The sequence below is a fragment of the Somniosus microcephalus genome, chromosome 15, assembly GCF_052327205.1.
Source record: "Somniosus microcephalus isolate GS21.2 chromosome 15, FLI_Smic_1.0, whole genome shotgun sequence".
Taxonomy (NCBI): domain Eukaryota; kingdom Metazoa; phylum Chordata; class Chondrichthyes; order Squaliformes; family Somniosidae; genus Somniosus; species Somniosus microcephalus.
The window spans coordinates 5,466,290-5,492,499 of NC_141001.1; the positions used below are offsets into that span (position 1 = coordinate 5,466,290).

Consider the following 26,210-nt stretch of genomic DNA (forward strand, 5'->3'; position numbering starts at 1 on the left):
GATTAATACAAAGAAAACATGTTGTTAGTTAAAAGTAAAATACTTTTGTTTTAAGAAAAGGAGATGTAATGATATCAGCAAATAGAGATGGTATTTGCCTGTTCGATTATGATGCCTTAATAGCATGTTTGCATGTATTGATTACTTATGCCTGACCAGCAGAGGTCATGTGACCGAGACAAGCAAGGCAGTTTGGTTTGGTTTCAGTTTCGTTCTAGATGCATCACAAGCTTGATGTCTCCTGTAAATGCTGTATAAAGAGTTGAACAGACTTTAGATTAAAACTCATTCTCTTTCCTGAATATGTCGTCATTGAACCCACAAAGAAATCAATACAGTGTGTGTTTTACCTGTGTGTGTTTTTCTGCCTGTCTCTGTGTCTTTGTATAGAATCATAGAATCAGAGAATGATACAGCACAGTTGGTTATTCGGCCCATCGTTCCTGTGCCGGCTCTCTGAAAGAGCTCTCCAATTAGTCCCATTCCCCTGCTCTTTCCCAATGTTTGTAAATGTTTTCCATTCAAGTATTTATCCAATTCCCTTTTGAAAGTTATTATTGAACTGCTTCCACCGCCCTTTCAGGCAGCACGTTCCAGATCACAACTCGCTGTGTAAACAAAATGTTTCCTCATCTCCCTTTGGTTCTTTTGCCAATCACCTTAAATCTGTGTCCTCTCATTACCAATCCTTCTGCCACTGGGAACAGTTTCTCTCTGTCTACTCTGTCTAAATCCCACGTGATTTTGAACACCTCTATCAAATCTCCTCTCAATCTTCTCTGCTCTAAGGAGAACAGCTTCTCTGATCTCTCCACATAACTGAAGCCCCTCATCCCTGGTATCTGTGTGTGTATTGTTATTTATCTGTGGGTCTTTGTACCTGAGTGTGTTTCTACCTGTCTTTCTGTGTGCCCTTAAGTGTGTGTTTTGGTGTGTGCGCGAATGGGCATATCATTGTATGTAAAATGAGTGCCAATTTCCCCAGTGACAAAAGTGATTGCACATCAAAGTAATTCATTGTGTGTGAAGTACTTGGCAATGCTTTGACAACTTGTACTATTGAAGTTCCTTATTTCCAGATTCATCAGCAAAGTGATGGAAGGTGTCATCGACAGTGCTATCAAGCGGCACTTACTCACCAGTAACCTGCTCACTGATGCCCAGTTTGGGTTCCGCCAAGACCACTCAGTTGCCGACCTCATTATAGCCTTGGTCCAAACATGGACAAAGGAGCTGAATTCCAGAGGTGAGGTGAGAGTAACTGCCCTTGACATGAAGGTAGCATTTGACCAAGTGTGGCATCAAGGAGCCCTAGTAAAACTGAAATCAATGGGAATCAGGGGGAAAATGCTTTACTAGCTGGAGTTATACCTAGCACAAAGGAGGATGGTTGTGGTGTTTGAAGGTCAATCATCACAGCCCCAGGACATCGCTTCATGAGTTCCTCAGGGTAGTGTCTTAGGCCCAACCATCTTCAGCTGCTTCATCAATGACCTTCCCTCCAACATAAGGTCAGAAATGGAGATGTTCGCTGATGACTGCACAGTGTTCAGCGCAATTCACAACTCCTCAGATAATGAAGCAGTCCATGCCCGCATGCAACAGGACCTGGACAACATTCAGGCTTGGGCTGAGAAGTGGCAGGTAACATTCACGCCACAGAAGTGCCAGGCAATGACTATCTCCAACAAGCGAGAGTCTAACCACCTCCCCTTGACATTCAATGGCATTACTGTAGTGTATGTGCCTTTAAGACAGAACTACTTTTACAGCTCCTGTATACTGTAGTACCGGCAGTGACCACACCTGTATATAAGCCTTGCGCATGCCTCTGTACCCCCAGTCTTGAGACTACCCTCCTCCAGTAAATACCTGATTATTGTTAAGTTACAGCATCCGTGTGGTTATTGAAAAACAGCATACTCTCAGAATCACAGATCTAACAGTGACGACGAGTGTCTATTCGAATCTACCTGCAACTTTGCATTTCCCTTCGAGGATTCGCTCCGGGAGGGTGGAGTAACAAAAAAAAAAAAGTCGAGGCCAGGAACACGGGCGTCGACCACGAGCAACCGCCCAGTTGTTCGGCAGAGAGTGAACATCGCAGGGGAGGCTGTGGAGAGCTGGGCTTGGTTCCCCAGCCACGACGATCAGCAAGAGACTGATGACAGGTCCAGCGCAGACACTTCCCGGACAGCGGCGGCTGGAGCCGACCGACGGCGGAGAGAAAGCCGAGCAGCATCAACGGGGTAAGACAGAGGGTGAAGTGCACAAGGCGCAGCTGGGGGTTGAAAACCGAGCGGCGTCGAGAAAAAAAAAAAACGGAGAGAGAGAGGGTAAAGCAACAGCCGGGTTCAGGACCGAGCGGCGTCGAGAAAAAAAAAAAAGAACGCGCAGAGCACAGCCAGGGCTCAAGGGCTGAACATTGTCCGCGGGGAGAAGAAGGGAGAGCGCGGGAGACGCCATTGAGCCACGGAGAAGAAGGAAGAGCGCGGGAGATGCCATTTTTAGAAGCCGCAGCGGAGAAGAAGGGTGAGCGCGGGAAGGAAGGAAAGCGCGGGAGACGCCATTTTGTGCCAGCGGAGAAGAAGGGGAAGCGCGGGAGACGCCATTTTTGACAGTTAAATCACACTCAGGGATGCCGAAAAGTGGCAGTATCTCTACGTTCGACAATGAAGTCGAAGATTGGGCGACATATGTGGAACATATTGAGGTGTACTGCAGGGCGAATGAAGCGCCAGATGCTAGTAAAGCACTGGTTTTGTTCAATTCCATGGGTGCAAAAACTTATGGGTTACTGCAAAATCTAATAACCCCAGAGAAGCCGGTGAACAAGAATTTTGAAAGCATAGTAAAAATCCTACAGGACCACTTAAACCCCACACCGCTGTTGATAGCAGAACGATTTAAGTTCCATAAAAGGAACCAACACAAAGACGAAAGCAATGCTGAGTACCTAACGGAACTGCGCAAGCTATCGAAACACTGCCAGTTTGGAGCGGGACTAGTAGATACATTAAGGGACAAGTTTGTGTGTGGGCTACAAAGTGAAGGAACTCAGAAACGGCTTCTATCAGAAAGGGATCTTACGCTGGACAAGGCTTTCAGTATGGCAGTATCACACGAAGCAGCCGCAAGGGGAGCTGCAGAGATACAACGGAGACCGCAAGAATATGGCACTAATGAAATGTCATATGGAACAGGGAAGTGCTATCGCTGCGGAAGAACAACACATGACCAGAAGGATTGTTGGTTCAAGGACCAAGTGTGCAGATAGTGTGGAAAAGCAGGACACATAGCAAGAGTCTGCAGGTCTGGGAAGAAAACCAACAGTAAGAAATCTCCACAGGAGAAGTACAAAAAGGTACACCAGGTGATGGACAGTGGTTCAGACGAACAGAAAAGTGACACAGACTCCGGAAGCAGGGAGCTAGGTTGTCTGAAACTACATAAGGTAACCAAAATGGAGGATCACCAGACTATCTGGGTTACACTCAAGATAGACGGAGTCCAAGTGAAAATGGAATTGGACACAGGATCAGCCCTAACAGTCATAAACCAAAGGGACTATAAGCGGCTATTTTCACATATACCCTTGAAAGCTACAGAGATTGTCTTGAAGACGTATACGGGACAAAAAGTCTACCCCAAAGGAAAAATAAGGGTGAAAGTGATATATAAAGGCCAAGAAATACCTAAAATGGATATATGTGTATTGCCAGATGGAGGACCACCACTGCTAGGATGTGAATGGATCCGGAAGATACAATTAGATTGGCATTCCATACAGGCACTGAAGGTTGAGGCCAAAAAGGATGACGACGTCACACCTGGACGACTGTCAAAAATGCTAACTGACTCAAAAGAAGTGTTCCAGGAGGGACTAGGAACACTAAAAGGCATAACAGCAATGATTAAAATAGAGGAAAATGCAGGCCCAAAGTTTCTTAAGGCCAGACCAGTGCCTTATGCGATCAGACCAGCTGTCGAAGCAGAGCTGGAAGGGTTGGAACGTTCAGGAGTACTGTCCAAAGTGGACTGGAGCGAGTGGGCTACACCCATCGTTCCTGTAATGAAGAGGTCGTTGAGTAATACACCTGGGGAACCAAAGAAGGTCCGCATCTGTGGGGATTTTAAGGTGACAGTGAACCCAGTCCTTCACACAGTACAATATCCGCTTCCACGAATTGAGGATATTTTCACCTCGCTATCTGGAGGTAAACGCTTCACCAAAATTGATCTAGCCCAGGCGTACTTGCAAATGGAGGTAGAAGAAGCTTCAAAACAATACCTTACGATTAACACTCATAAAGGTCTCCATCAATACAATCGGCTGGTGTTCGGGGTAGCCTCGGCTCCGGCTATCTGGCAAAGGGCAATGGATCAATTCCTGCAAGGGATTCCAGGGACCCAGTGTTATTTGGACAACATCTTGGTCACGGGCATAAATGAGAGTGATCACCTCGCCAACTTGGAGAAGGTGCTCACTAGATTAGAGTATGGGCTACGAGCTAATCACCACAAGTGCGAGTTTTTCCAGAAACAGATCTCGTATTGTGGCCACGTCATTGATGAAGAGGGGTTACATAAGTCCCCAGAAAAGATTGAGGTAGTAGTCAAGGCTCCAGCACCGGAAAATGTGTCACAACTGAGGTCATTCCTCGGGCTGGTAAACTACTACCACAAGTTCTTACCAAATTTGTCCACGGTATTACACCCACTGAACACCCTACTGCAAACAGGGGTACCATGGAAGTGGGATGACGAACGTAGACGAGCTTTCCAGAAGTGTAAAGAATTGATCACATCAAAAGAGGTGTTGGCCCATTTCAACCCACCGCTACCAATTCGTTTGGCATGTGATGCATCACCCTATGGTATTGGAGCGGTGCTGTCGCACAAATTCCCAGACGGGTTGGAGAGGCCAGTAGCCTTTGCGTCTCCGTCACTAACCTCAGCCGAGCGCAACTATGCCCAGATTGACAGGGAGGCCCTCAGCCTAGTATGGGGAGTAAAAAAATTCAACCACTATCTGCATGGGCAGAAGTTCACCTTGCTGACTGACCACCAACCACTTGTCTCCATCTTTAATCCTAAGAAGGGCGTTCCAGTGATGACTGCACAACGGTTACAAAGATGATCCCTGTGTCTAGGGGCGAATCAATATTAAATAGAATATAAAAGCACGAAACAGCATGGGAACGCTGATGGGCTATCGCGCCTGCCACTGCCTACTGTGGAGGAAGCACCAGCAGTGGACCCTATCGCGATATTTTATTCATCAATAATTGAACGATTGCCAGTAACGAACGCGGATATAGAGAAGGAGACCCGCAAGGATCCGACGCTGTCTCGGGTATATGATTTGACGGTGAGGGGATGGCCAACACATGGCGACTCACTGTTGCCAGCATTCTCATCCAGAAGAGAACAGCTGTCAGTATGCCAGGGGATAGTGATGTGTGGATCCCGAGTGGTGATTCCACCCAAGTTAAGCGAGAGAGTGCTCAATGAGCTACATGAAGGTCATCTGGGGGGAGTGAAAATGAAAAGCCTTGCTAGGGCTTATGTGTGGTGGCCGGGAATCGATCAACAAATCGAAGACCTAACTAAGAGCTGCTTAGGATGCCAGAATGTCCAAAATGCACCACCACATGCCCCTCTACACCCATGGGAGTGCCCCTCCTCTCCATGGCAATGGGTGCATATTGATTTCGCTGGTCCATTCATGGACTCAATGTTCTTAATAGCAGTGGGTGCTCATTCGAAGTGGCCTGAGGTGATAAAAATGTCCTCAACCACTACAGAGAAAACGATTGCAGTCCTACGGACCATATTTGCCAGAAACGGTTTGCCAGAGCAGATTTGCTCTGATAATGGACCACAGTTTGTGTCCAAAGATTTTCAAAAATTTATGAGAAGGAATGGGGTAAGGCATTACACATCCGCCCCGTATCATCCAGCCACAAATGGATTGGCTGAGAGGTTCGTACAAACCTTTAAGAAGGCGATAAGGGCCATGTGCGACGATGAAATTCCACTACAGCATAAGATGGACAATTTCTTATTAGCCTACCGAAACGCGACACATGCAGTTACCAACCGACCCCGGCCATGATGTTCTTTAACCGAAGGTTGAGATCTTGTCTGGACTTGCTCAGACCAAATGTGCGAAGAAATGTTGAGGACAAACAATTCCAGCACATCAATGAGAAGCTGACAAGGAGCTTCAATGTAGGACAACCAGTCTTGGCCCGTGACTATCGAACAGAGAAATGGCAACCCGGAACGATATGCACAAGGCAGGGGCCATTAATGTACACAGTGGATGTCGGGGAGAACATTGTGAGACACCACGTCGATTGGATCTTAGCATCACAGGAACGCGTCAACCCCATGTCTCGAGTACCTGGGGATGAACCCGACATACCGGTAGCATCTACCTCAGAACCAGTAGCAGTGGAACCCGATGAACTACCCGATGAAAAGGGGTCAGAATCGCCTCTGCACCAAGAACAAGAACCTCAGGAAAGGCGCTATCCCGAAAGGGTCAGGAAGCTGCCCCAAAATGGACTATTGTTGTTTAATGTACATGTTAAAGTGTTAATTGTTATTTGAATATTAGGGGTACTACTAATCTAAAAGGGGAGGAATGGTAGTGTATGTGCCTTTAAGACAGAACTACTTTTACAGCTCCTGTATACTGTAGTACCGGCAGTGACCACACCTGTATCTAAGCCTTGTGCATGCCTCTGTACCCCCAGTCTTGAGACTACCCTCCTCCAGTAAATACCTGTTTATTGTTAAGTTACAGCATCCGTGTGGTTATTGAAAAACAGCATACTCTCAGAATCACGGATCTAACATCGCCGAATCCCCCACTATCAGCATCCTGGGGGTCACCATTAACCAGAAACTTAACTGGACCAGCCACATAAATACTGTGGCTACAAGAGCAGGACAGAGGCTAGGTATTCTGTGACAAGTGTCTCACCTCTTGACTCCCCAAATCTTTTCCACCATCTACAAGGCACAAGTAAGGAGTGTGATGGAATACTCTCCACTTGCCTGGATGAGTGCAGCTCCAACAACACTCAAGAAGCTCGTCACCATCCAGGACAAAGCAGCCCACATGGGAACACCACCACCTCCAAGTTCCCCTCCAAGTCACAAACCATCCTGACTTAGAAGTATATTGCCGATCCTTCATCGTTGCTGGGTCAAAATCATGGAACTCCCTCACTAACAGCACTGAGGGAGTACCTTCACCACACGGACTGCAGCGGTTAAAGAAGGCGGCTCACAACCACCTTCACAAGAGCAACTAGGGATGGGTAATAGATGCTGGCCTTGTCAACGACGCCCACATCACATAAGCGAATAAAAAAAATGTTTTTATTAACTGTGTGCTAATTCTCCCAATCAGATACATCTTTCAAGGAAATGTACAGTTTTGGGATAATGACAGAACGTACACCTTTCCTGGATTGTGGGACTCAGTACAGACTGGGGATGGAAACTGGGATCAGTCACAGTGCGTGTGTCAGTCAGTGTGTGTATCAGTCAGTGTGTTTATCAGTCAGTGTGTGTATCAGTCAGTGTGTGTGTATCAGTCAGTGTGTGTATCAGTCTGTGTGTCTCTGTGAGTCTTTGTCTGTGCCTCTGTCTGTGTGTCTGTCTGTGCCTCTATGTATGTCTGTGTGTCTCTGTCTGTGTGTCTCTGTCTGTGTGTCTCTGCCTGTGCCTCTATGTGTGTCTCTGTCTGTCTGTCTCTGTCTGTATATCTCTGTCTGTATATCTCTGCCTGTGCCTCTATGTGTGTCTCTGCCTGTGTGTGTCTGTGTGTCTCTGGCTGTCTGTCTCTGTCTGTATATCTCTGTCTGTGCCTTTGTTTACTGCTTGGCTCTTCTTTCTGGTTTGCTCCCAGATCGGTGACGTGTGGGACGCTAGGCTTTAAATGTTCAGGAGTCAGATGCTGAAGGTTATTCAGGGACAGAGGAGAGAGTGAACGGAACAGTAGGACCGGGAGCGCAAAAAGTATCAGGACCGGGAGCAGCATGCCAGAACCGGGGAAAAAAATAGGTGAGAAACTGAGGGAGGGAGAGGGGCGGCGGGAGGGTCAGTGTCCCGGGACCCGGGGAGAGGGTCAGTGTCCCGGGACCCGGGGAGAGGGTCAGTGTCCCGGGACCCGGGGAGAGGGTCAATGCTCCGGGGAGAGGGTCAGTGTCCCGGGACCCGGGGAGAGGGTCAGTGTCCCGGGACTCGGGGAGAGGGTCAATGCTCCGGGGAGAGGGTCAGTGTCCCGGGACCCGGGGAGAGGGTCAGTGTTCCGGGACTCGGGGAGAGGGTCAGTGTCCCGGGACCCGGGGAGAGGGTCAGTGTCCCGGGACTCGGGGAGAGGGTCAATGCTCCGGGGAGAGGGTCAGTGTCCCGGGACCCAGGGAGAGGGTCAGTGTCCCGGGACCCGGGGAGAGGGTCAGTGTCCCGGGACCCGGGGAGAGGGTCAGTGTCCCGGGACCCGGGGAGAGGGTCAGTGTCCTGGGACCCGGGGAGAGGGTCAGTGTCCCGGGGAGAGGGTCAGTGTCCCGGGACCCGGGGAGAGGGTCAGTGTCCCGGGACTCGGGGAGAGGGTCAATGCTCCGGGGAGAGGGTCAGTGTCCCGGGACCCAGGGAGAGGGTCAGTGTCCCGGGACTCGGGGAGAGGGTCAGTGTCCCGGGACCCGGGGAGAGGGTCAGTGTCCCGGGACCCGGGGAGAGGGTCAGTGTCCCGGGACTCGGGGAGAGGGTCAATGCTCCGGGGAGAGGGTCAGTGTCCCGGGGAGAGGGTCAGTGTCCCGGGACTCGGGGAGAGGGTCAGTGTCCCGGGACTCGGGGAGAGGGTCAGTGTCCCGGGACTCGGGGAGAGGGTCAGTGTCCCGGGGAGAGGGTCAGTGTCCTGGGACCCGGGGAGAGGGTCAGTGTCCTGGGACCCGGGGAGAGGGTCAGTGTCCCGGGACCCGGGGAGAGGGTCAGTGTCCCGGGACCCGGGGAGAGGGTCAGTGTCCTGGGACCCGGGGAGAGGGTCAGTGTCCCGGGGAGAGGGTCAGTGTCCCGGGACTCGGGGAGAGGGTCAGTGTCCCGGGGAGAGGGTCAGTGTCCCGGGACTCGGGGAGAGGGTCAGTGTCCCGGGGAGAGGGTCAGTGTCCCGGGGAGAGGGTCAGTGTCCCGGGACTCGGGGAGAGGGTCAGTGTCCCGGGGAGAGGGTCAGTGTCCCGGGACTCGGGGAGAGGGTCAGTGTCCCGGGACTCGGGGAGAGGGTCAGTGTCCCGGGGAGAGGGTCAGTGTCCTGGGACCCGGGGAGAGGGTCAGTGTCCTGGGACCCGGGGAGAGGGTCAGTGTCCCGGGACCCGGGGAGAGGGTCAGTGTCCCGGGACCCGGGGAGAGGGTCAGTGTCCTGGGACCCGGGGAGAGGGTCAGTGTCCCGGGGAGAGGGTCAGTGTCCCGGGACTCGGGGAGAGGGTCAGTGTCCCGGGGAGAGGGTCAGTGTCCCGGGACTCGGGGAGAGGGTCAGTGTCCCGGGGAGAGGGTCAGTGTCCCGGGACCCGGGGAGAGGGTCAGTGTCCCGGGGAGAGGGTCAGTGTCCCGGGACCCGGGGAGAGGGTCAGTGTCCCGGGGTGGGTCAGTGTCCCGGGGAGGGGCTCAGTGTCCCGCGGAGAGGGAGAGGGCATCGGCAGCAGAGGGAGCTAGCCCTCTGTGTGGGGACCAGACACAGGCTGGCGGGGCTGACACGGGCAGTGATCTCCCCAGATGGAAGTCCCAAGATTTCAGCCCAAGACCTGGTTCTTTTACACAGAGGTCCTTGTAAACCATCGAGAGTCGCACTGCCTCTTGTCATTGCAGTGTCCTGCCGTCTGGTGTGTGGATCAGTGAACCTGTAGCCCTGAGCTCGCAGACTACAGCTGAGCAGCGGCCAGTCCCGATCCAGAAACCCTCAGCCCAGTCTCCGACAAGTCCTCGCACTACCCACAGCTTCCTTCGCCAGGAAGCCCCTGTTCCCTGAAGGACATCAAGCGCTGACCCTGTCCAACTCCTGCCTGGCCCTCGCCCTATTCCAGGGAGCACCAGCACCGCATTCCTCAAGGACAGCTGGATGTCACAGGCTCCACATTCCCAAGGGCACCTGGCATGAAGTATCTCAGCCTTCAAAAGCTTCTAGCTCGGGCTGCTCCCCTCCCGCGGACACACCAGAGCGGACAATGTCCAGCAATTCAATCCCGTCAGCATTACAATCAAATCAGTATCAGTGTACAAAAAACTAGCGTTTCCCCCGAGTCTGTCCATCCAGACCTGGGACACCCGGAGTCTGTCCATCCAGACCTGGGACACCCGGAGTCTGTCCATCCAGACCCGGGACACCCGGGGTCTGTCCATCCAGACCCGGGACACCCGGAGTCTGTCCATCCAGACCCAGGACACCAGGAGTCAGTCCATCCAGACCCGGGACACCAGGAGTCTGTCCATCCAGAGCCAGGACTCCCGGAGTCTGTCCATCCAGATCCGGGACACCAGGAGTCTGTCCATCCAGACCCGGGACCCCCGGAGTCTGTCCATCCAGACCCGGGACACCAAGAGTCTGTCCATCCAGACCCGGGACACCAGGAGTCTGCTCATCCAGACCCGGGACACCCGGAGTCTGTCCATCCAGACCTGGGACACCAGGAGTCTGTCCATCCAGACCCGGGACACCAGGAGTCTGTCCATCCAAACCCGGGACACCCGGAGTCTGTCCATCCAGATCCGGGACACCAGGAGTCTGTCCATCCAGACCCGGGACCCCCGGAGTCTGTCCATCCAGACCCGGGACACCAAGAGTCTGTCCATCCAGACCCGGGACACCAGGAGTCTGCTCATCCAGACCCGGGACACCAGGAGTCTGTCCATCCAAACCCGGGACACCAGGAGTCTGTCCATCCAGACCCGGGACACCAGGAGTCTGTCCATCCAAACCCGGGACACCCGGAGTCTGTCCATCCAGACCCGGGACACCCGGAGTCTGTCCATCCAGACCCAGGACACCCAGAGTCTGTCCATTCAGACCAGGGACACCCGGAGTCTGTCCATCCAGACCCAGGACACCCGGAGTCTGTCCATCCAGGCCCGGGACACCCGTAATCTGTCCATCCAGACCCGGGACACCCGGAGTCTGTCGATCCAGACCCGGGACACCCAGAGTCTGTCCATCCAGACCCGGGACACCCAGAGTCTGTCCATCCAGACCCGGGACACCCGGAGTCTGTCCATCCAGGCCCGGGACACCCGTAATCTGTCCATCCAGACCCGGGACACCCGGAGCCTGCCCATCCAGACCCCGGAAACCCGGAGTCTGTCCATCCAGACCCGGGACACGCGGAGTCTGTCCATCCAGATCCGGGACCCCCGGAGACTGTCCATCCAGACCTGGGACACCAGGAGTCTGTCCATCCAGACCCGGGACACCAGGAGTCTGTCCATCCAGACCCAGGACACCCGGAGTCTGTCCATCCAGACCCGGTACAGCCAGAGTCTGTCCATCCAGACCTGGGACACCCGGAGTCTGTCCATCCAGATCCGGGACCCCCGGAGACTGTCCATCCAGACCTGGGACACCAGGAGTCTGTCCATCCAGACCCGGGACACCAGGAGTCTGTCCATCCAGACCCAGGACACCCGGAGTCTGTCCATCCAGACCTGGGACACCCGGAGTCTGTCCATCCAGACCCGGTACAGCCGGAGTCTGTCCATCCAGACCTGGGACACCCGGAGTCTGTCCATCCAGACCAGGGACACCCGGGGTCTGTCCATCCAGACCCAGGACACCCGGAGTCTGTCCATCCAGACCCAGGACACCAGGAGTCAATCCATCCAGACCCGGGACACCAGGAGTCTGTCCATCCAGACCCGGGACACCAGGAGTCTGTCCATCCAAACCCGGGACACCCGGAGTCTGTCCATCCAGACCCGGGACACCCGGAGTCTGTCCATCCAGACCCAGGACACCCAGAGTCTGTCCATTCAGACCAGGGACACCCGGAGTCTGTCCATCCAGACCCAGGACACCAGGAGTCTGTCCATCCAGACCCGGGACACCCAGAGTCTGTCCATCCAGACCCGGGACACCCGTAATCTGTCCATCCAGACCCGGGACACCCGGAGCCTGCCCATCCAGACCCGGGACACCCGGAGTCTGTCCATCCAGACCCGGGACACCCGGAGTCTGTCCATCCAGACCCGGGACACCCGGAGTCTGTCCATCCAGACCCGGGACACCCGGAGTCTGTCCATCCAGACCCGGGACACCAGGAGTCTGTCCATCCAGACCCGGGACACCCGGAGTCTGTCCATCCATACCCACGACACCCGGAGTCTGTCCATCCAGGGGTGGTGAATGTCAAGGGGTGAATGTGGTGGGGGTGAGTGTGGGGGGGTTGAGTGTGGGTGGGTTGAGTGTGGGGGGTGAGTGTGGGGGGGTGAGTGGGGGGGGTGTGAGTGTGGGAGGGGTGAGTGTGGGGGGGTTGAGTGTGGGGGGGTTGAGTGTGGGGGGGTTGAGTGTGGGGGGGTTGAGTGTGGGAGGGTTGAGTGTTGGGGGTTTGAGTGTGGGGGGGTTAGTGTGGGGGGGTGAGTGTGGGGGGGTGAGTGTGGGTTGGTTGAGTGGTGGGGGGGTGAGTGTGGGGGGGTTGAGTGGTGGGGGTTGAGTGGTGGGGGTGAGTGTGGGGGGGTGAGTGTGGGGCGGGTGAGTGCGGGTGGTGAGTGCGGGGCGGGTGAGTGCGGGTGGTGAGTGTGTGGGGGGGTTTGAGTGTGGGGGGGTTTGAGTGTGGGGGGGTTTGAGTGTGGGGGGGTTTGAGTGTGGGGGGGTTTGAGTGGTGGGGGTGAGTGTGGGGGGGGTGAGTGTGGGGCGGGTGAGTGCGGGTGGTGAGTGTGTGGGGGGGTTTGAGTGTGTGGGGGTGAGTGGGGGGGTTTGTGTGTGGGGGGTTTGAGTGTGCGGGGGGTGAGTGCGGGGGGGGTGAGTGTGGGGCGGGTGAGTGCGGGTGGTGAGTGTGTGGGGGTGAGTGTGGGGGGGTTTGAGTGTGTGGGGGTGAGTGGGGGGGTTTGTGTGTGGGGGGTTTGAGTGTGCGGGGGGTGAGTGCGGGGGGGGGTGAGTGTGGGGCGGGTGAGTGCGGGTGGTGAGTGCGGGTGGTGAGTGCGGGTGGTGAGTGCGGGGGGGGTGAGTGCGGGGGGGGTGAGTGCGGGGCGGGTGAGTGCGGGTGGTGAGTGCGGGTGGTGAGTGCGGGTGGTGAGTGCGGGTGGTGAGTGCGGGTGGTGAGTGCGGGTGGTGAGTGCGGGTGGTGAGTGCGGGTGGTGAGTGTGGGGGGTCTGGTTGATGAGATGTATGCATGAGGATGAGCTCTTCCTGTATCCGCCTCTCCGCAGGTTCCTCCTTCATTAAGAAGCCGCGGAGCGCTGTGGTGAGGGTGGGCAGCGATGCCAAGTTCACAGCGGAGACGGAGAAGGCAGCGGTGAAGGTGAAGTGGCAGCGGGACGGTGTGGACATGGTGGCCAGTGATCGAATAACCATCACCACGGAGGGGATCGGGCACACCTTGACCATCCATAATGTCTCCAGCCTCGACGACAAGGTCTATGCCATCATTGCGGGAAGTTCAAAGGTCAAATTTGAGCTGAAGATCGAAGAGGCAGGTCAGTGCCAGCGTGTACTGGAGACGGCAGACGGTGGGGGATTAATCGAATCGCAAGGGGTCAATGTTCTGAGGGAACGAGAGAGACATGTTCCTCCTGCTGAGACTGCTGGGACTCTGGGTTGCACCATGGCATTTCACCTCTGCCATTTCACCTCTGCCATTTCACCTCTGCCATTTCAGATCAAATCCAGCCCACACTGATAGAAGGGATGTTTCCTGTGTTTAATAGCTCAGAGATCCCCACTGGGAGTGGGTATGGGACACTTCCCAGGGTACTGGCTATGTTAGTGGACTAATGGGAGAATGGGACTTCAAATCCCAACATAGAAGTTTAAAAATCTGAATTCAAAAATAATCTGGAAAGAAAGAACTGGGATCAGTAAAAGTGACCATTAATCTGTCGGATTCTCATAAAAATCCAACTAGATCAGTGATGTCTTTTTGGGATGGAAGGGAGCCATACTTACCCGATCTGGCCTATATGTGATTGTGCATGTCCTGGGTTGGTTTGATGGGACAGTGTGGAGGGAGCTTTACTCTGTATTTAACCCCATGCTGTACCTGCCCCGGGCGTGTTGGATGGGACATTGTAGAGGGAGCGTTACCCCATATTTAACCCATGCTATACCTGTCCTGGGAGTGTTTGATGAGACAGTGTCGAGGGAGCTTTACTCTGTATCTAACCCGTGCTATACCTGCCCTTGCAGTGTTTGATGGGAAATTGTAGTGGGAGCTTTACTCTGTATCAAACCCGTGCTGTGCCTGTCCTGGGAGTGTTTCACAGAATCACAGAAACCCCACAGTGCAGATAGAGGCCATTTCGGCCCATCGAGCCTGCACCGACACATATTTCCCACCCGATCCCCGTAACCCCTACACCAACACATATCACACCCTATCCCCGTAACCCCACATATTTTAATCCCCCTAACACTAAGGGTCAATTTATCATAGCCAATCAACCTAACCTGCACATCTTTGGACTGTGGGAGGAAACCGGAGCACCCGGAGGAAACCCACGCAAACACGGGGAGAATGTGCAAACTCCACACAGACAGTCGCCCGAGGCCGGATTCGAACCCGGGTCCCTGGCGCTGTGAGGCAACAGTGCTAACCACTATGCCACCGTGTTTGATGAGACAGTGTAGAGGGAGCTTTACTCTGTATCTAACCCATGCTGTATTGTCCTGGGATGGTTCGATGGGACAGCGTAGAGGGAGCTTTACTCTGTATCTAACCCATGCTGTATTGTCCTGGGAGTGTTTGATGGGACAGTGTAGAGGGAGCTTTACTCTGTATCTAACCCGTGTTGTACCTGCCCTCGGAGTGTTTGATGGGAAAACGTAGAGGGAGCTTTACTCTGTATCAAATCCATGCTGTACCTGCCCTGGGAGTGTTTGATGGGACAGTGTCGAGGGAGCTTTACTCTGTATCAAACCCGTGCTGTACCTGCCCTGGGAGTTTTTGATGGGACAGTGTAGAGGGAGCTTTACTCTGTATCTAACCAATGCTGTATTGTCCTGGGATGGTTCGATGGGACAGTGTAGAGGGATCTTTACTCTGTATCTAACCCATGCTGTACATGCCCTGGGAGTGTTTGATGGGACAGTGTAGAGGGAGCTTTACTCTGTATCTAACCCATGCTGTACCTGTCCTGGGAGTGTTTGATGGGACAGTGTAGAGGGAGCTTTACTCTGTATCTAATCAATGATGAACCTGTCCTGGGAGTGTTGCATGGGATAGTGTAGAGGGAGCTTTACCCCATATCTAACCCGTGCTGTAACTGTCCTGGGAGTGTTTGATGAGAGAGTGTAGAGGGAGCTTTCCTCTGTATCTAACCCGTGTTGTACCTGCCCTCGGAGTGTTTGATGGGAAAACGTAGAGGGAGCTTTACTCTGTATCAAATCCATGCTGTACCTGCCCTGGAAGTGTTTGATGGGGCAGTGTAGAGGGAGCTTTACCCCATATCTAACCCGTGCTGTGCCTGTCCTGGGAGTGTTTGATGAGAGAGTGTAGAGGGAGCTTTCCTCTGTATCTAACCCGTGTTGTACCTGCCCTCGGAGTGTTTGATGGGAAAACGTAGAGGGAGCTTTACTCTGTATCAAATCCATGCTGTACCTGCCCTGGGAGTGTTTGATGGGGCAGTGTAGAGGGAGCTTTACCCCATATCTAACCCGTGCTGTGCCTGTCCTGGGAGTGTTTGATGAGACAGTGTAGAGGGAGCTTTACTCTGTATCTAACCCATGCTGTATTGTCCTGGGATGGTTCGATGGGACAGTGTAGAGGGAGCTTTACTCTGTATCTAACCCATGCTGTATTGTCCTGGGAGTGTTTGATGGGACAGTGTAGAGGGAGCTTTACTCTGTATCTAATCAATGATGAACCTGTCCTGGGAATGTGTTTGATGAGACAGTGTAGAGGGAGCGTTCCTCTGTATCTAACCTGTGCTGTACCTGTCCTGGGAGTGTTTGATGGGACCGTGTAGAGGGAGCTTTACTCTGTATCTAAACCATGCTGTACCTGCCCTGGGAGTGTTTGATGGGACAGTGTAGAGGAAGCTTTACTCTGTATCTAAACCGTGCTGTACCTGCCCTGGGAGTGTTTGATGGGACAGTGTAGAGGGAGCTTTACTCTGTATCTAACCCATGCTGTACCTGTCCTCGGAGTGTTTGATGGGACAGTGTAGAGGGAGACTTACTCTGTATCTAATCAATGATGAACCTGTCCTGGGAGTGTTGGATGGGACAGTGTAGAGGGAGCTTTACCCCATATCTAACCCGTGCTGTAACTGTCCTTGTTGTATCTGTGTGTTAATGGAGACACAGAATGCAGGAGTTAGTTTAACAGGTGTTTACTGAACAAAGTCTGGAGGTGAACTAACAGATACAAGACACTATACAGGCTTATATAGCCCGAGTGGCCACTACCGACATTACAGTACACAGGGGCTCTTAAAGGCACATACACCACAATTCCTCCCCTTTTAGACAACCAGTACATAATATTTTAAGTAATCATTAATTAACATGTTTACAAGAACAATAATCTACACATTTGCTGCAGTTAATCAATTATAAGTCAGTCTCTCTGGAGGCTTCCTGACTCGGTCCGGATAACGCCTCGGTGGTGTAGTAGTTTTCGGTGGTGTAGTAGGTTCTTTTGGCAAGGTCGATTCGGCTTGAATGCCAGTGTCGGGTTCATCTGGTTCCAGTATCACCGGATCGGAGGTAGATACTATGGGTATCTCTGCTTCATCATTAGGCGTATAGAGTTGTGGTGTAGGTTGTCCCTTTTTGGATGACTCTATGATCTGGTCAGCATGGCGCCTTATTATGCTTTCTCCAATGTCCACGGTATACATCAGCAGTCCTAGTCATGTGCAAATAGTTCCAGGCTGCCATTTCTCGGTACGGTAGTCCCGGGCCAAAACTTGTTGACCTATCTGGAAGGTTCTAGTTGGCCTTTCATTCATGCCTTGAAATTGCCGGTTCTCTACGTCCCTTCTGATGTTTGGCTTGATCAAATCCAGCCGGCATCTTAGTCTTCTATTGAAAAACATCATGGCGGGAGTTTGGTTTGTAACCACATGTGTTGCATTCCTGTATGCAAACAAGAAGTTATCTACCTTATGCTGTAGATTTATGTCTTCATTACCCATGGCCTTTATGGCCTTCTTGAAGGTCTGGACAAACCTTTCAGCTAATCCATTGGTGGCGGGATGGTATGGGGCGGACGTGTAGTGCTTAACCCCATTGTTTTTTATGAACTTCCTGAATTCTTCGGACACAAATTGCGGTCCATTATCAGAACAGATCTGTTCAGGCAGCCCATTCCTGGCAAATATGGTCCTTAATACTGTGATGGTTTTTTCCGTGGTGGTGGAGGACATCTTTATTACCTCCGGCCACTTGGAGTGTGCATCAACCGCGATTAAGAACATTGAGTCCATAAATGGACCAGCAAAGTCGATGTGTACCCTTTGCCATGGAGATGAGGGCCACTCCCATGGATGTAGAGGGGCTTGTGGTGGGGCATTTTGGACCTTCTGGCATCCTAGGCAGCCCTTGGTCATTTCTTCGATGTCTCCATCGATACCTGGCCACCATACAAACGCCCTGGCTAGGTTCTTCATTTTCACTCCACCCAGAAGCCCCTCGTGAAGCTCCTTTAGCACTTTATCCTGGAGTTTGGGTGGAATCACCACTCTGGATCCACACATCAAGGTTCCTCGGCACACTGACAGCTGTTCTTTTCTTTGCGAGAATGCTGGCAACAGTGGTTCACCATGTGCTGGCCATCCCTTCACCATTAAATCGTAGACTTGTGAGAGAGTCGGGTCATTTCTCGTTTCCTTTTCAATGGTAGAATTTGTTACTGGTAGACATTCCACTATGGTTGAGTGGAACATCTCCACTGGGTCCACTGTAGGTGCCTCTTCTACCGTTGGCAACGGTAGATGCGATAAACCATCAGCATTTCCATGCTGTTTTGATCCTTTGTATTCTATGTCATATTGGTGTGCCCCTAGGAAAAGGGACCACCTCTGTAGCCTTTGCGCTGTCATAATGGGAACGCCCTTTTTAGGGTTGAATATGGAGACGAGGGGTTGATGGTCAGTCAACAAGGTAAATTTTTGTCCGTGTAGGTAATGGTTGAATTTCTTCACTCCCCATACCAGGCTGAGTGCTTCCCTGTCGATCTGGGCATAGTTACGCTCAGCTGAGTTCAATGAGCGTGACGCAAAAGCTATCGGCCGCTCCAAGCCATCAGGGAATCTATGCGATAATATGCTCCTAAGCCGTAATGGGATGCATCGCATGCCAGTCTGATTGGCAGTGATGGGTTGTAATGAGCCAAAACTTCCTTGGACGTGATCAAGCCTTTGCATTTATGGAAGGCACGTTTACAGTCTTTGCTCCATTTCCAATTTACTCCCGTTTGTAGCAGTTCGTTAAGAGGGTGCAGAACAGTTGACAAGTTCGGTAAAAATTTATGATAGTAATTTATCAATCCCAGGAATGACCTTAATTGTGAGACATTTTCAGGTGCTGGGGCTTTTATGACCGCTTCAATTTTTTCAGGTGACTTATTCAACCCTTCTTCGTTAATTATGTGGCTACAATATGATATTTGTTTCTGGAAAAATTTGCACTTGGGGCAATTTGCTCGTAGGCCCCGTTCTCTCAGCCTAGTGAGCACCTGCTCCAAATTGGCAAGGTGCTCATTGTCGTTTTCTCCTGTTACAAGGATGTCGTCTAGGTAGCATTGAGTCCCCGGAATCCCTTGGAGGACTTGCTCCATAGCTCTTTGCCAGATAGCTGGAGCTGATGCTACTCCGAAAACCAGTCCATTGTACTGGTACAGGCCTTTGTGTGCGTTTATCGTGAGATACTTTTTAGAGGCCTCTTCAACCTCCATCTGTAGATATGCCTGTGCCAAGTCAATTTTGGTGAAACGTTTCCCTCCGGATAGTGAGGCGAAAATATCTTCTATCCTCGGAAGAGGATACTGTACCGTGTGAAGGACCGGGATTACAGTCACCTTGAAGTCCCCACAGATGCAAATTTTTCTCTGTTCTTCAGCTTTATTATTATTCAACGTTTTCTTCATGACCGGGACGATGGGTGTTGCCCACTCGCTCCAATCTATCTTGGATAATACGCCTGCCTTTTCCAAATTCTCCAGCTCTGCCTCGACTGCTGGACGAATTGCGTATGGCACCGGCCTTGCCTTAAAAAACTTGGGAATTGCCGCATCTTCCACTTTTATTGAGGCGGTGACGCCTTTCAAGGTTCCTAGTTCCTGTTGAAACACTTCTTTGGCGTTGGCCAAGATGTCTTTTAATCGTTCAGGTATGACGTCATCATCACTTTTTTTCTTACTGGTCACCGCCAGTGCCTGAATGGAGTGCCAATCTAAACGTATCTTCCTGATCCATTCACGTCGCAACAGCGGTGGACCACCATCTTGCAGAACATATAAATACAACTTCTGTATTTCCTTGCTGTTGTATACAACAGGCACCCTTATTTTCCCTCTGGGGTATACTTTCTGCCCCGTATATGTTTTCAAGATAATGGATGTGTCTTTCAAAGGTATATGCGGAAATAGCCGCTCGTAATCCCGTCGACTTATGACGGTCAGAGCTGATCCTGTATCTAGCTCCATTTTAACTGGGGACCCCGCTATCATGAGGGTAACCCAAATGGCCTGGTAATCTTCTTTGGCAATTACATTATGTAATTTGAGACAGCTTAGTCTCTTGTTTCCGGAGTCACTATCGCTCTTCTGGTCTTCGGAGCTACTGTCCGTCATCATTTGTACCTTTCTGTACTTTTCCTTATTGATTTTTTTTCTGTCAGTGGATTTTTTGTTTCCAGATCGGCATACACGTGCAATGTGTCCCATCTTTCCGCATTGCCTGCATGCTTTGTCCTTGAACCAGCAGTCCCTCTGGTCATGGGTGGATCTGCTGCAGCGATAACATCTCTCGAAACCCTGTGTCATTTCATGGGTGCTGAAGTCCTGTGGCTTTTGCTGTATCTCTGCAGCTCCTCTTGCTGCTGCTTCGTATGATACAGCCACACTGAAAGCCTTGTCCAGTGTTAAATCTTTCTCAGAAAGTAGCCTTTTCTGTGTTCCTTCACTTAGGAGACCGCAGACGAATTTGTCTCGAAGAGAATCTGCCAGTCCTGCCCCGAATTGGCAGTGCTTTGACAGCTTTCTTAATTCGGTGAGGTAATCAGCGTTACTTTCATTCTTGTGCTGATTCCTCCTGAAGAATTTGAATCGTTCCGCTATCAGCAGCGGTGTTGGGTTTAAGTGCTCCTGTAGGGTATCAACAATCTCTTTAAAATTCTTGTCCATCGGTTTGGCTGGAGTGATTAAGTTTCGTAACAGCCCGTATGTCCTTGCGCCCATTAGATTTAGAAGTACCGATGCCTTTTTATCATCCTCTATTTCATTCGTTGTGCAATATACCTCCACTCTTTCCACATATGTAGTCCAATCCTCTACATCACTATTGAAAGCAGTAATATTGCCAGTCTTAGGCATCCTGAAAAAAAATGGCGCCTCCCGCGCTTTCCTTTCTTCCCTGCCGAGAAAAAATGGCGCCTCCCGTGCTTTCCCACCGCTGCCACTGCTGACAACGCTGTTCTCCACGGTTTTTATTTATACAGATATTTTTAATAGTTGGAGACTCGTTCCCGCCGGACTCTCTGGGACTTTTCCCTCCCTCTGCTTGGTCCGAACGCCGACCTGCTTTGCAGCGCTGGCCGTCTCCCGAGTGCTCCACCCTCCATCTCTGTTTGCCTCCACCTTCGCTGCTCGGCCCCGCTGCAGAGCCAGCCGATCGAGCCCCAGCCCGCCGCCCAGGAAGGATTATTGCAGTACCTGCTACCAGCCCGGCTAGCTCGTGAAACCACAGTTATTTCTTTTTTTTTTTCTTCGACCTTCGTCTGAGGAATCGATCTCCTTGAGGTGCTGCCGAATTGCAGGTAAGTCCGTTTCCAATTTGTCGCCACTGTTGTATCCGTGTGTTAATGGAGACACGGAATGCAGGAGTTGGTTTAACAGGTGTTTACTGAACAAAGTCTGGAGGTGAACTAACAGATACAAGGCACTATACAGGCTTATATAGCCCGAGTGGCCACTACCGGCATTACAGTACACAGGGGCTCTTAAAGGCACATACACCACAGTCCTGGGAGTGTTTCATGAGAGAGTGTAGAGGGAGCTTTCCTCTGTATCTAACCCATGTTGTACCTGTCCTGGGAGTGTTTGATGGGACCGTGTATAGGGAGCTTTACTCTGTATCTAAACCGTGCTGTACCTGCCCTGGGAGTGTTTGATGGCAAAATGTAGAGGGAGCTTTACTCTGTATCAAATCCATGCTGTACCTGCCCTGGGAGTGTTTGATGGGACAGTGTAGAGGGAGCTTTACCCCATATCTAACCCGTGCTGTGCCTGTTTGGGAGTGTTTGATGAGACAGTGTAGAGGGAGCGTTCCTCTGTATCTAACCTGTGCTGTACCTGTCCTGGGAGTGTTTGATGGGACAGTGTAGAGGGAGCTTTACTCTGTATCTAAACCGTGCTGTACCTGCCCTGGGAGTGTTTGATGGGACAGTGTAGAGGGAGCTTTACTCTGTATCTAAACCGTGCTGTACCTGCCCTGGGAGTGTTTGATGGGACAGTGTAGAGGGAGATTTACTCTGTATTTAACCCGTGGTGTACCTCTCCTGGGAACGTTTGATGGGACAGTGTAGAGGGAGCTTCACTCTGTATCTAACCCGTGCTGTTCCTGCCCTGGGATTGTTTGAGCGGAGAGTGTAGAGGGAGATTTAGGCCATATCTAACACATGCTATATCTGACCTGGGATTGTTTGATGGGACAGTGTAGAGGGAGCTTTACTCTGTATCTAAATCCATGCTGTACCTGTCCTGGGATGGTTTGATGGGACAGTGTAGAGGGAGATTTACTCTGTATTTAACCCGTGGCGTACCTTTCCTGGGCGAGTTTGATGGGACAGTTTAGAGGGAGCTTTAGTCTGCATCTAACCCGTGCTGTACTTGCCCTGGGAGTGTTTTATGGGAAAGTGTAGAGGTAGATTTACTCTGTATTTAAGCTGTGCTGTACCTGCCCTGGGAGTCGTCGATGGGAGAGTGTAGAGGGAGCTTTACTCTGTATCTAACCCGTGCTGTACCTGCCCCGGGAGTGTTTGATGGGACAGTGTAGAGGTAGATTTACTCTGTATTTAAGCTGTGCTGTATCTGCCCTGGGAGTCGTCGATGGGAGAGTGTAGAGGGAGCTTTACTCTGTATCTAACCCGTGCTGTACCTGCCCTGGGAGTGTTTGATGGGAGAGTGTAGAGGGAGCTTTACTCTGTATCAAACACAAGCTGTACCTGCCCTGGGAGTGTTTGATGGGAGAGTGTAGAAGGAGCTTTACTCTGTATCAAACACAAGCTGTTCCTGCCCTGGGAGTGTTTCATGGGACAGTGTAGAGTTAGCTTTAGTCTGTATCTAAAGCGTGCTGTATCTGCCCTGGGAGTGTTGATGGGACAGTGTAGAGGGAGCTTTACTCTCTATCTAACACATGCTGTACATGTTCTGGGAGTGTTTGAAGGGACAGTGTAGAGGGACCTTTACTTTACATCTAACCCATGCTGTACCTGTCCTGGGAGAGTTGGTTGGCAGAGTGTAGAGGGAGCTTTACCCCATATCTTACCCGCGCTGTACCTGTCCTGGGAGTGTTTCATGGGACAGTGCAGAGGGAGCTTTACTCTCTATCTAGCCCGTGCTGTTCCTGCCCTGGGAGTGTTTGATCAGAGAGTGTAGAGGGAGATTTAGGCCATATCTAACACATGCTATATCTGACCTGGGATTGTTTGATGGGACAGTGTAGAGGGAGCTTTACTCTGTATCTAAACCCATGCTGTACCAGTCCTGGGAGTATTTGATGGGACAGTGTAGAGGGAGCTTTACTCTGTATCTAACCCGTGCTGTCCCTGCCCTGGGAGTGTTTGATGGAACAGTGTAGAGGGAGCTGTACTCTGTATCTAACCCGTGCTGTACCTGCCCTGGGAGTATTTCATGGGACAGTTTACAGGGAAATTTATTCTGTATCTAACCCTTGCTGTACCTGCCCCGGGAGTATTTGATGGGACAGTGTGGAGGGAACTTTATGCTGTATCTAACCCTTGCTATACCTGCCCTGGGAGTGTTTGATGGGACAGTGTAGAGGGAACTTTATTCTGTAACTAACCCGTGCTGTACCTGCCCTGGGATTGTTTGATGGACAGTCCAGAGGGTGCTTTACTCTGTATCTAAACCCTTGCTGTACCTGTTCTGGGAGTGTTTGAAGGAAATGTAGAGGTAGCTTTAGTCTGTATCTATCATAATCTGGGATGTAATGTTTAAGTTATCCACCAGATGGAGCCAAATATGAAGGGTTCACATTTACCAGTTTTTAAGGTATTGGGTCATGTATTCAATGTCCTGGTACACCAGTTTATATGGTAATGTGGCATTGCATTATGGGTATGACTCAGAGGTGAATCCTCCATCTTGCCATTGTGCAGTAAGAATTGTGTGTCTTGCCTGCAGCCTGTAAGAGATGTTTCTCTGCTACACCGGGTAAATAAACAGTTGGGTTTTGTGCTTAATATCTCACTTCACTCAGTTTCTGACCTTACCACTCGGATATCACATATTGGCGACGAGGATATACAGATCACATCTTGAAGAAGAAACAAAAAAGAGCACTGAATAGAGGATCACGGCTGCTATGGTCAGAAAGATCTCTGCTTTTCATGTTCAGACGCAGACCTGGGATGAGTACTGCGAGTTGCTGATGCATTTCTTTGAAGTAAATGATATAATTGATGTCGGAAAAAGGAGAGCTATTTTGCTCACTTCCGTGGGAAGTCAGATGTGTAGTTTAATGAGAAACTTATGCAGCCCTGAAAAGCCTGGATACAGATCATTTGCTGATTTAGTGGCCTTGCTAAAGGACCATTTCAATCCCAGACCAAGTGAGATTGAACAGAAAACCGGGAGACTGTATTGGATTATGTAGCGGTGTTGAGGAAATTGGCACACGATTGCAATTACGGCAACAACCTGAAAGACATGCTGAGAGATAGGCTAGTTTGCGGGATAATGGATGATCGAATGCAGCGGAGATTATTGTCTGAGACTGGGCTTACGTATGAAAAAGCGTTGGAACTTGCTCAAGCCATTGAGACAGCAAACCGAGATGTAAAAGAAATACAAGGTTCAGGCTGGGCTACTACAAAGCAAGTTGCAGTTCAGGTTGTTGTGCACAAGTTAAATATGCGTCAGAAGCCACAACGTGAGCATGTAAAGGCATGTTATAGATGCAATAAGAGCATAAGAACATAAGAAATAGGAGCAGGAGTAGGTCAATTGGCCCCTCGAGCCTGCTCCGCCATTCAATAAGATCATGGCTGATCTGATCCTAACCGCCAATCTACTATCACAGAACCATCTCCTGAATCTAACAGAATTAGACACATGAAATAGGAGCAGGATCAGGCTACACGGCCCCTGGGCCCGCTCCGCTACCCACAGGGCCATGACCGATCCGAACCTAGACTCATGTCAAAATTCCTGCCCGCTCCCCGTAACCCTTAATTCCCTTTACTTCTAGGAAACTGTCTATTTCTGTTTTAAATTTATGTAATGATGTAGCTTCTACAGCTTTTTGGGGCAGCATATTCCATGGACCTACCACCCTCTGAATGAAGTAGTTCCTCCTCATCTCAGTTTTGAAAGAGCAGCCCCTTATTCTAAGACTATGCCCCCTAGTTCTAGTTTCACCCATCATCGGGAACATTCTCCCCGCATCCACCCGATCCAACCCCTTCACAATCTTATATGATTCAATAAGATCGCCTCTCACTCTTCTGAACTCCAATGAGTAGAGGCCCAATCTACTCAACCTCTCCTCATATGTCCATCCCCTCATCCCCGGGATTAACTGAGTGAACCTTCTTTGTACTGACTCGAGAGCAAGTATGTCTTTTCTTAAGTATGGACACCAAAACTGTATGCTGTATTCCAGGTGCGGTCTCACCAATACCGTGTACAACTGAAGCAATACCTCCCTATTTTTATATTCTATCCCCCTAGCAATGAAAGCCAACATTCCATTGGCCTTCTTAATCACTTGCTGCACCTGTATACTAACCTTTTGAGTTTCGTGCACCAGGACCCCCAGATCCCTTTGTACTTCAGTACTTTCCAGTTTCTTGCCATTAAGATAATAAATTGCTCTACGATTTTTCCTGCCAAAGTGCATAACCTCACACTTTCCAGTATTGTATTCCATCTGCCAAATCTCTGCCCACTTACTTAGCCTGTCTATGTCCCCTTGCAGGTTTTTTATGTCCTCCTCACTCACTACTTTCCCCCCCATCTTAGTATCATCTGCAAACTTTGATATGTTACACTCGGTCCCCTCCTCCAAATCATTAATATAGATTGTAAAGAGTTGGGGACCCAGCACTGACCCCTGTGGAACACCACTAGTTACTGATTGCCAGTCCGAGAATGAACCATTTATCCCAACTCTCTGCCTTCTGTTAGATAGCCAATCCTCTATCCATGCCAGAATATTACCCCCAATCCCGTGATTTTTTATCTTAAGCAATAATCTTTTGTGTGGCACCTTGTCAAATGCCTTTTGGAAGTCTAAATACACTACGTCCACTGGTTCCCCTTTATCCACCCTATATGTTACTTCCTCAAAGAACTCCAGCAAATTTGTCAAACATGACTTCCCCTTCATAAAACCATGCTGACTTTGTCCTATTAAAATATGATTATCCAAATGTCCTGTTACTGTCTCCTTAATAATGGACTCCAAAATTTACTGCCCTTTTTAAATAAGGGTGTTACATTAGCAGTTTTCCAGTCTGCCGGGACCTTTGCCGAGTCCAGGGAGTTTTGGAAAATTATTACCAATGCATCCACAATCCCTACCGCCACTTC

At 50.9% G+C, this 26,210-nt stretch overlaps 1 protein-coding gene across 1 annotated transcript in view; it reads left to right on the forward strand.

The window, feature by feature from the left end:
- The first annotated feature begins 7,975 nt into the window (after nucleotides 1-7,975).
- The window catches only part of LOC147106513 (myosin-binding protein C, cardiac-type-like), a 54,001-nt gene continuing 35,766 nt past the window's right edge, over nucleotides 7,976-26,210 (forward strand). Inside the window, exons 1-2 of the mRNA XM_086007472.1 lie at nucleotides 7,976-8,082; nucleotides 13,426-13,692. Of these exons, the coding sequence (XP_085863598.1) occupies nucleotides 8,058-8,082; nucleotides 13,426-13,692 (292 nt within the window). The 5' untranslated portion in view covers nucleotides 7,976-8,057. The remainder of the gene's footprint in view (nucleotides 8,083-13,425; nucleotides 13,693-26,210) is intronic.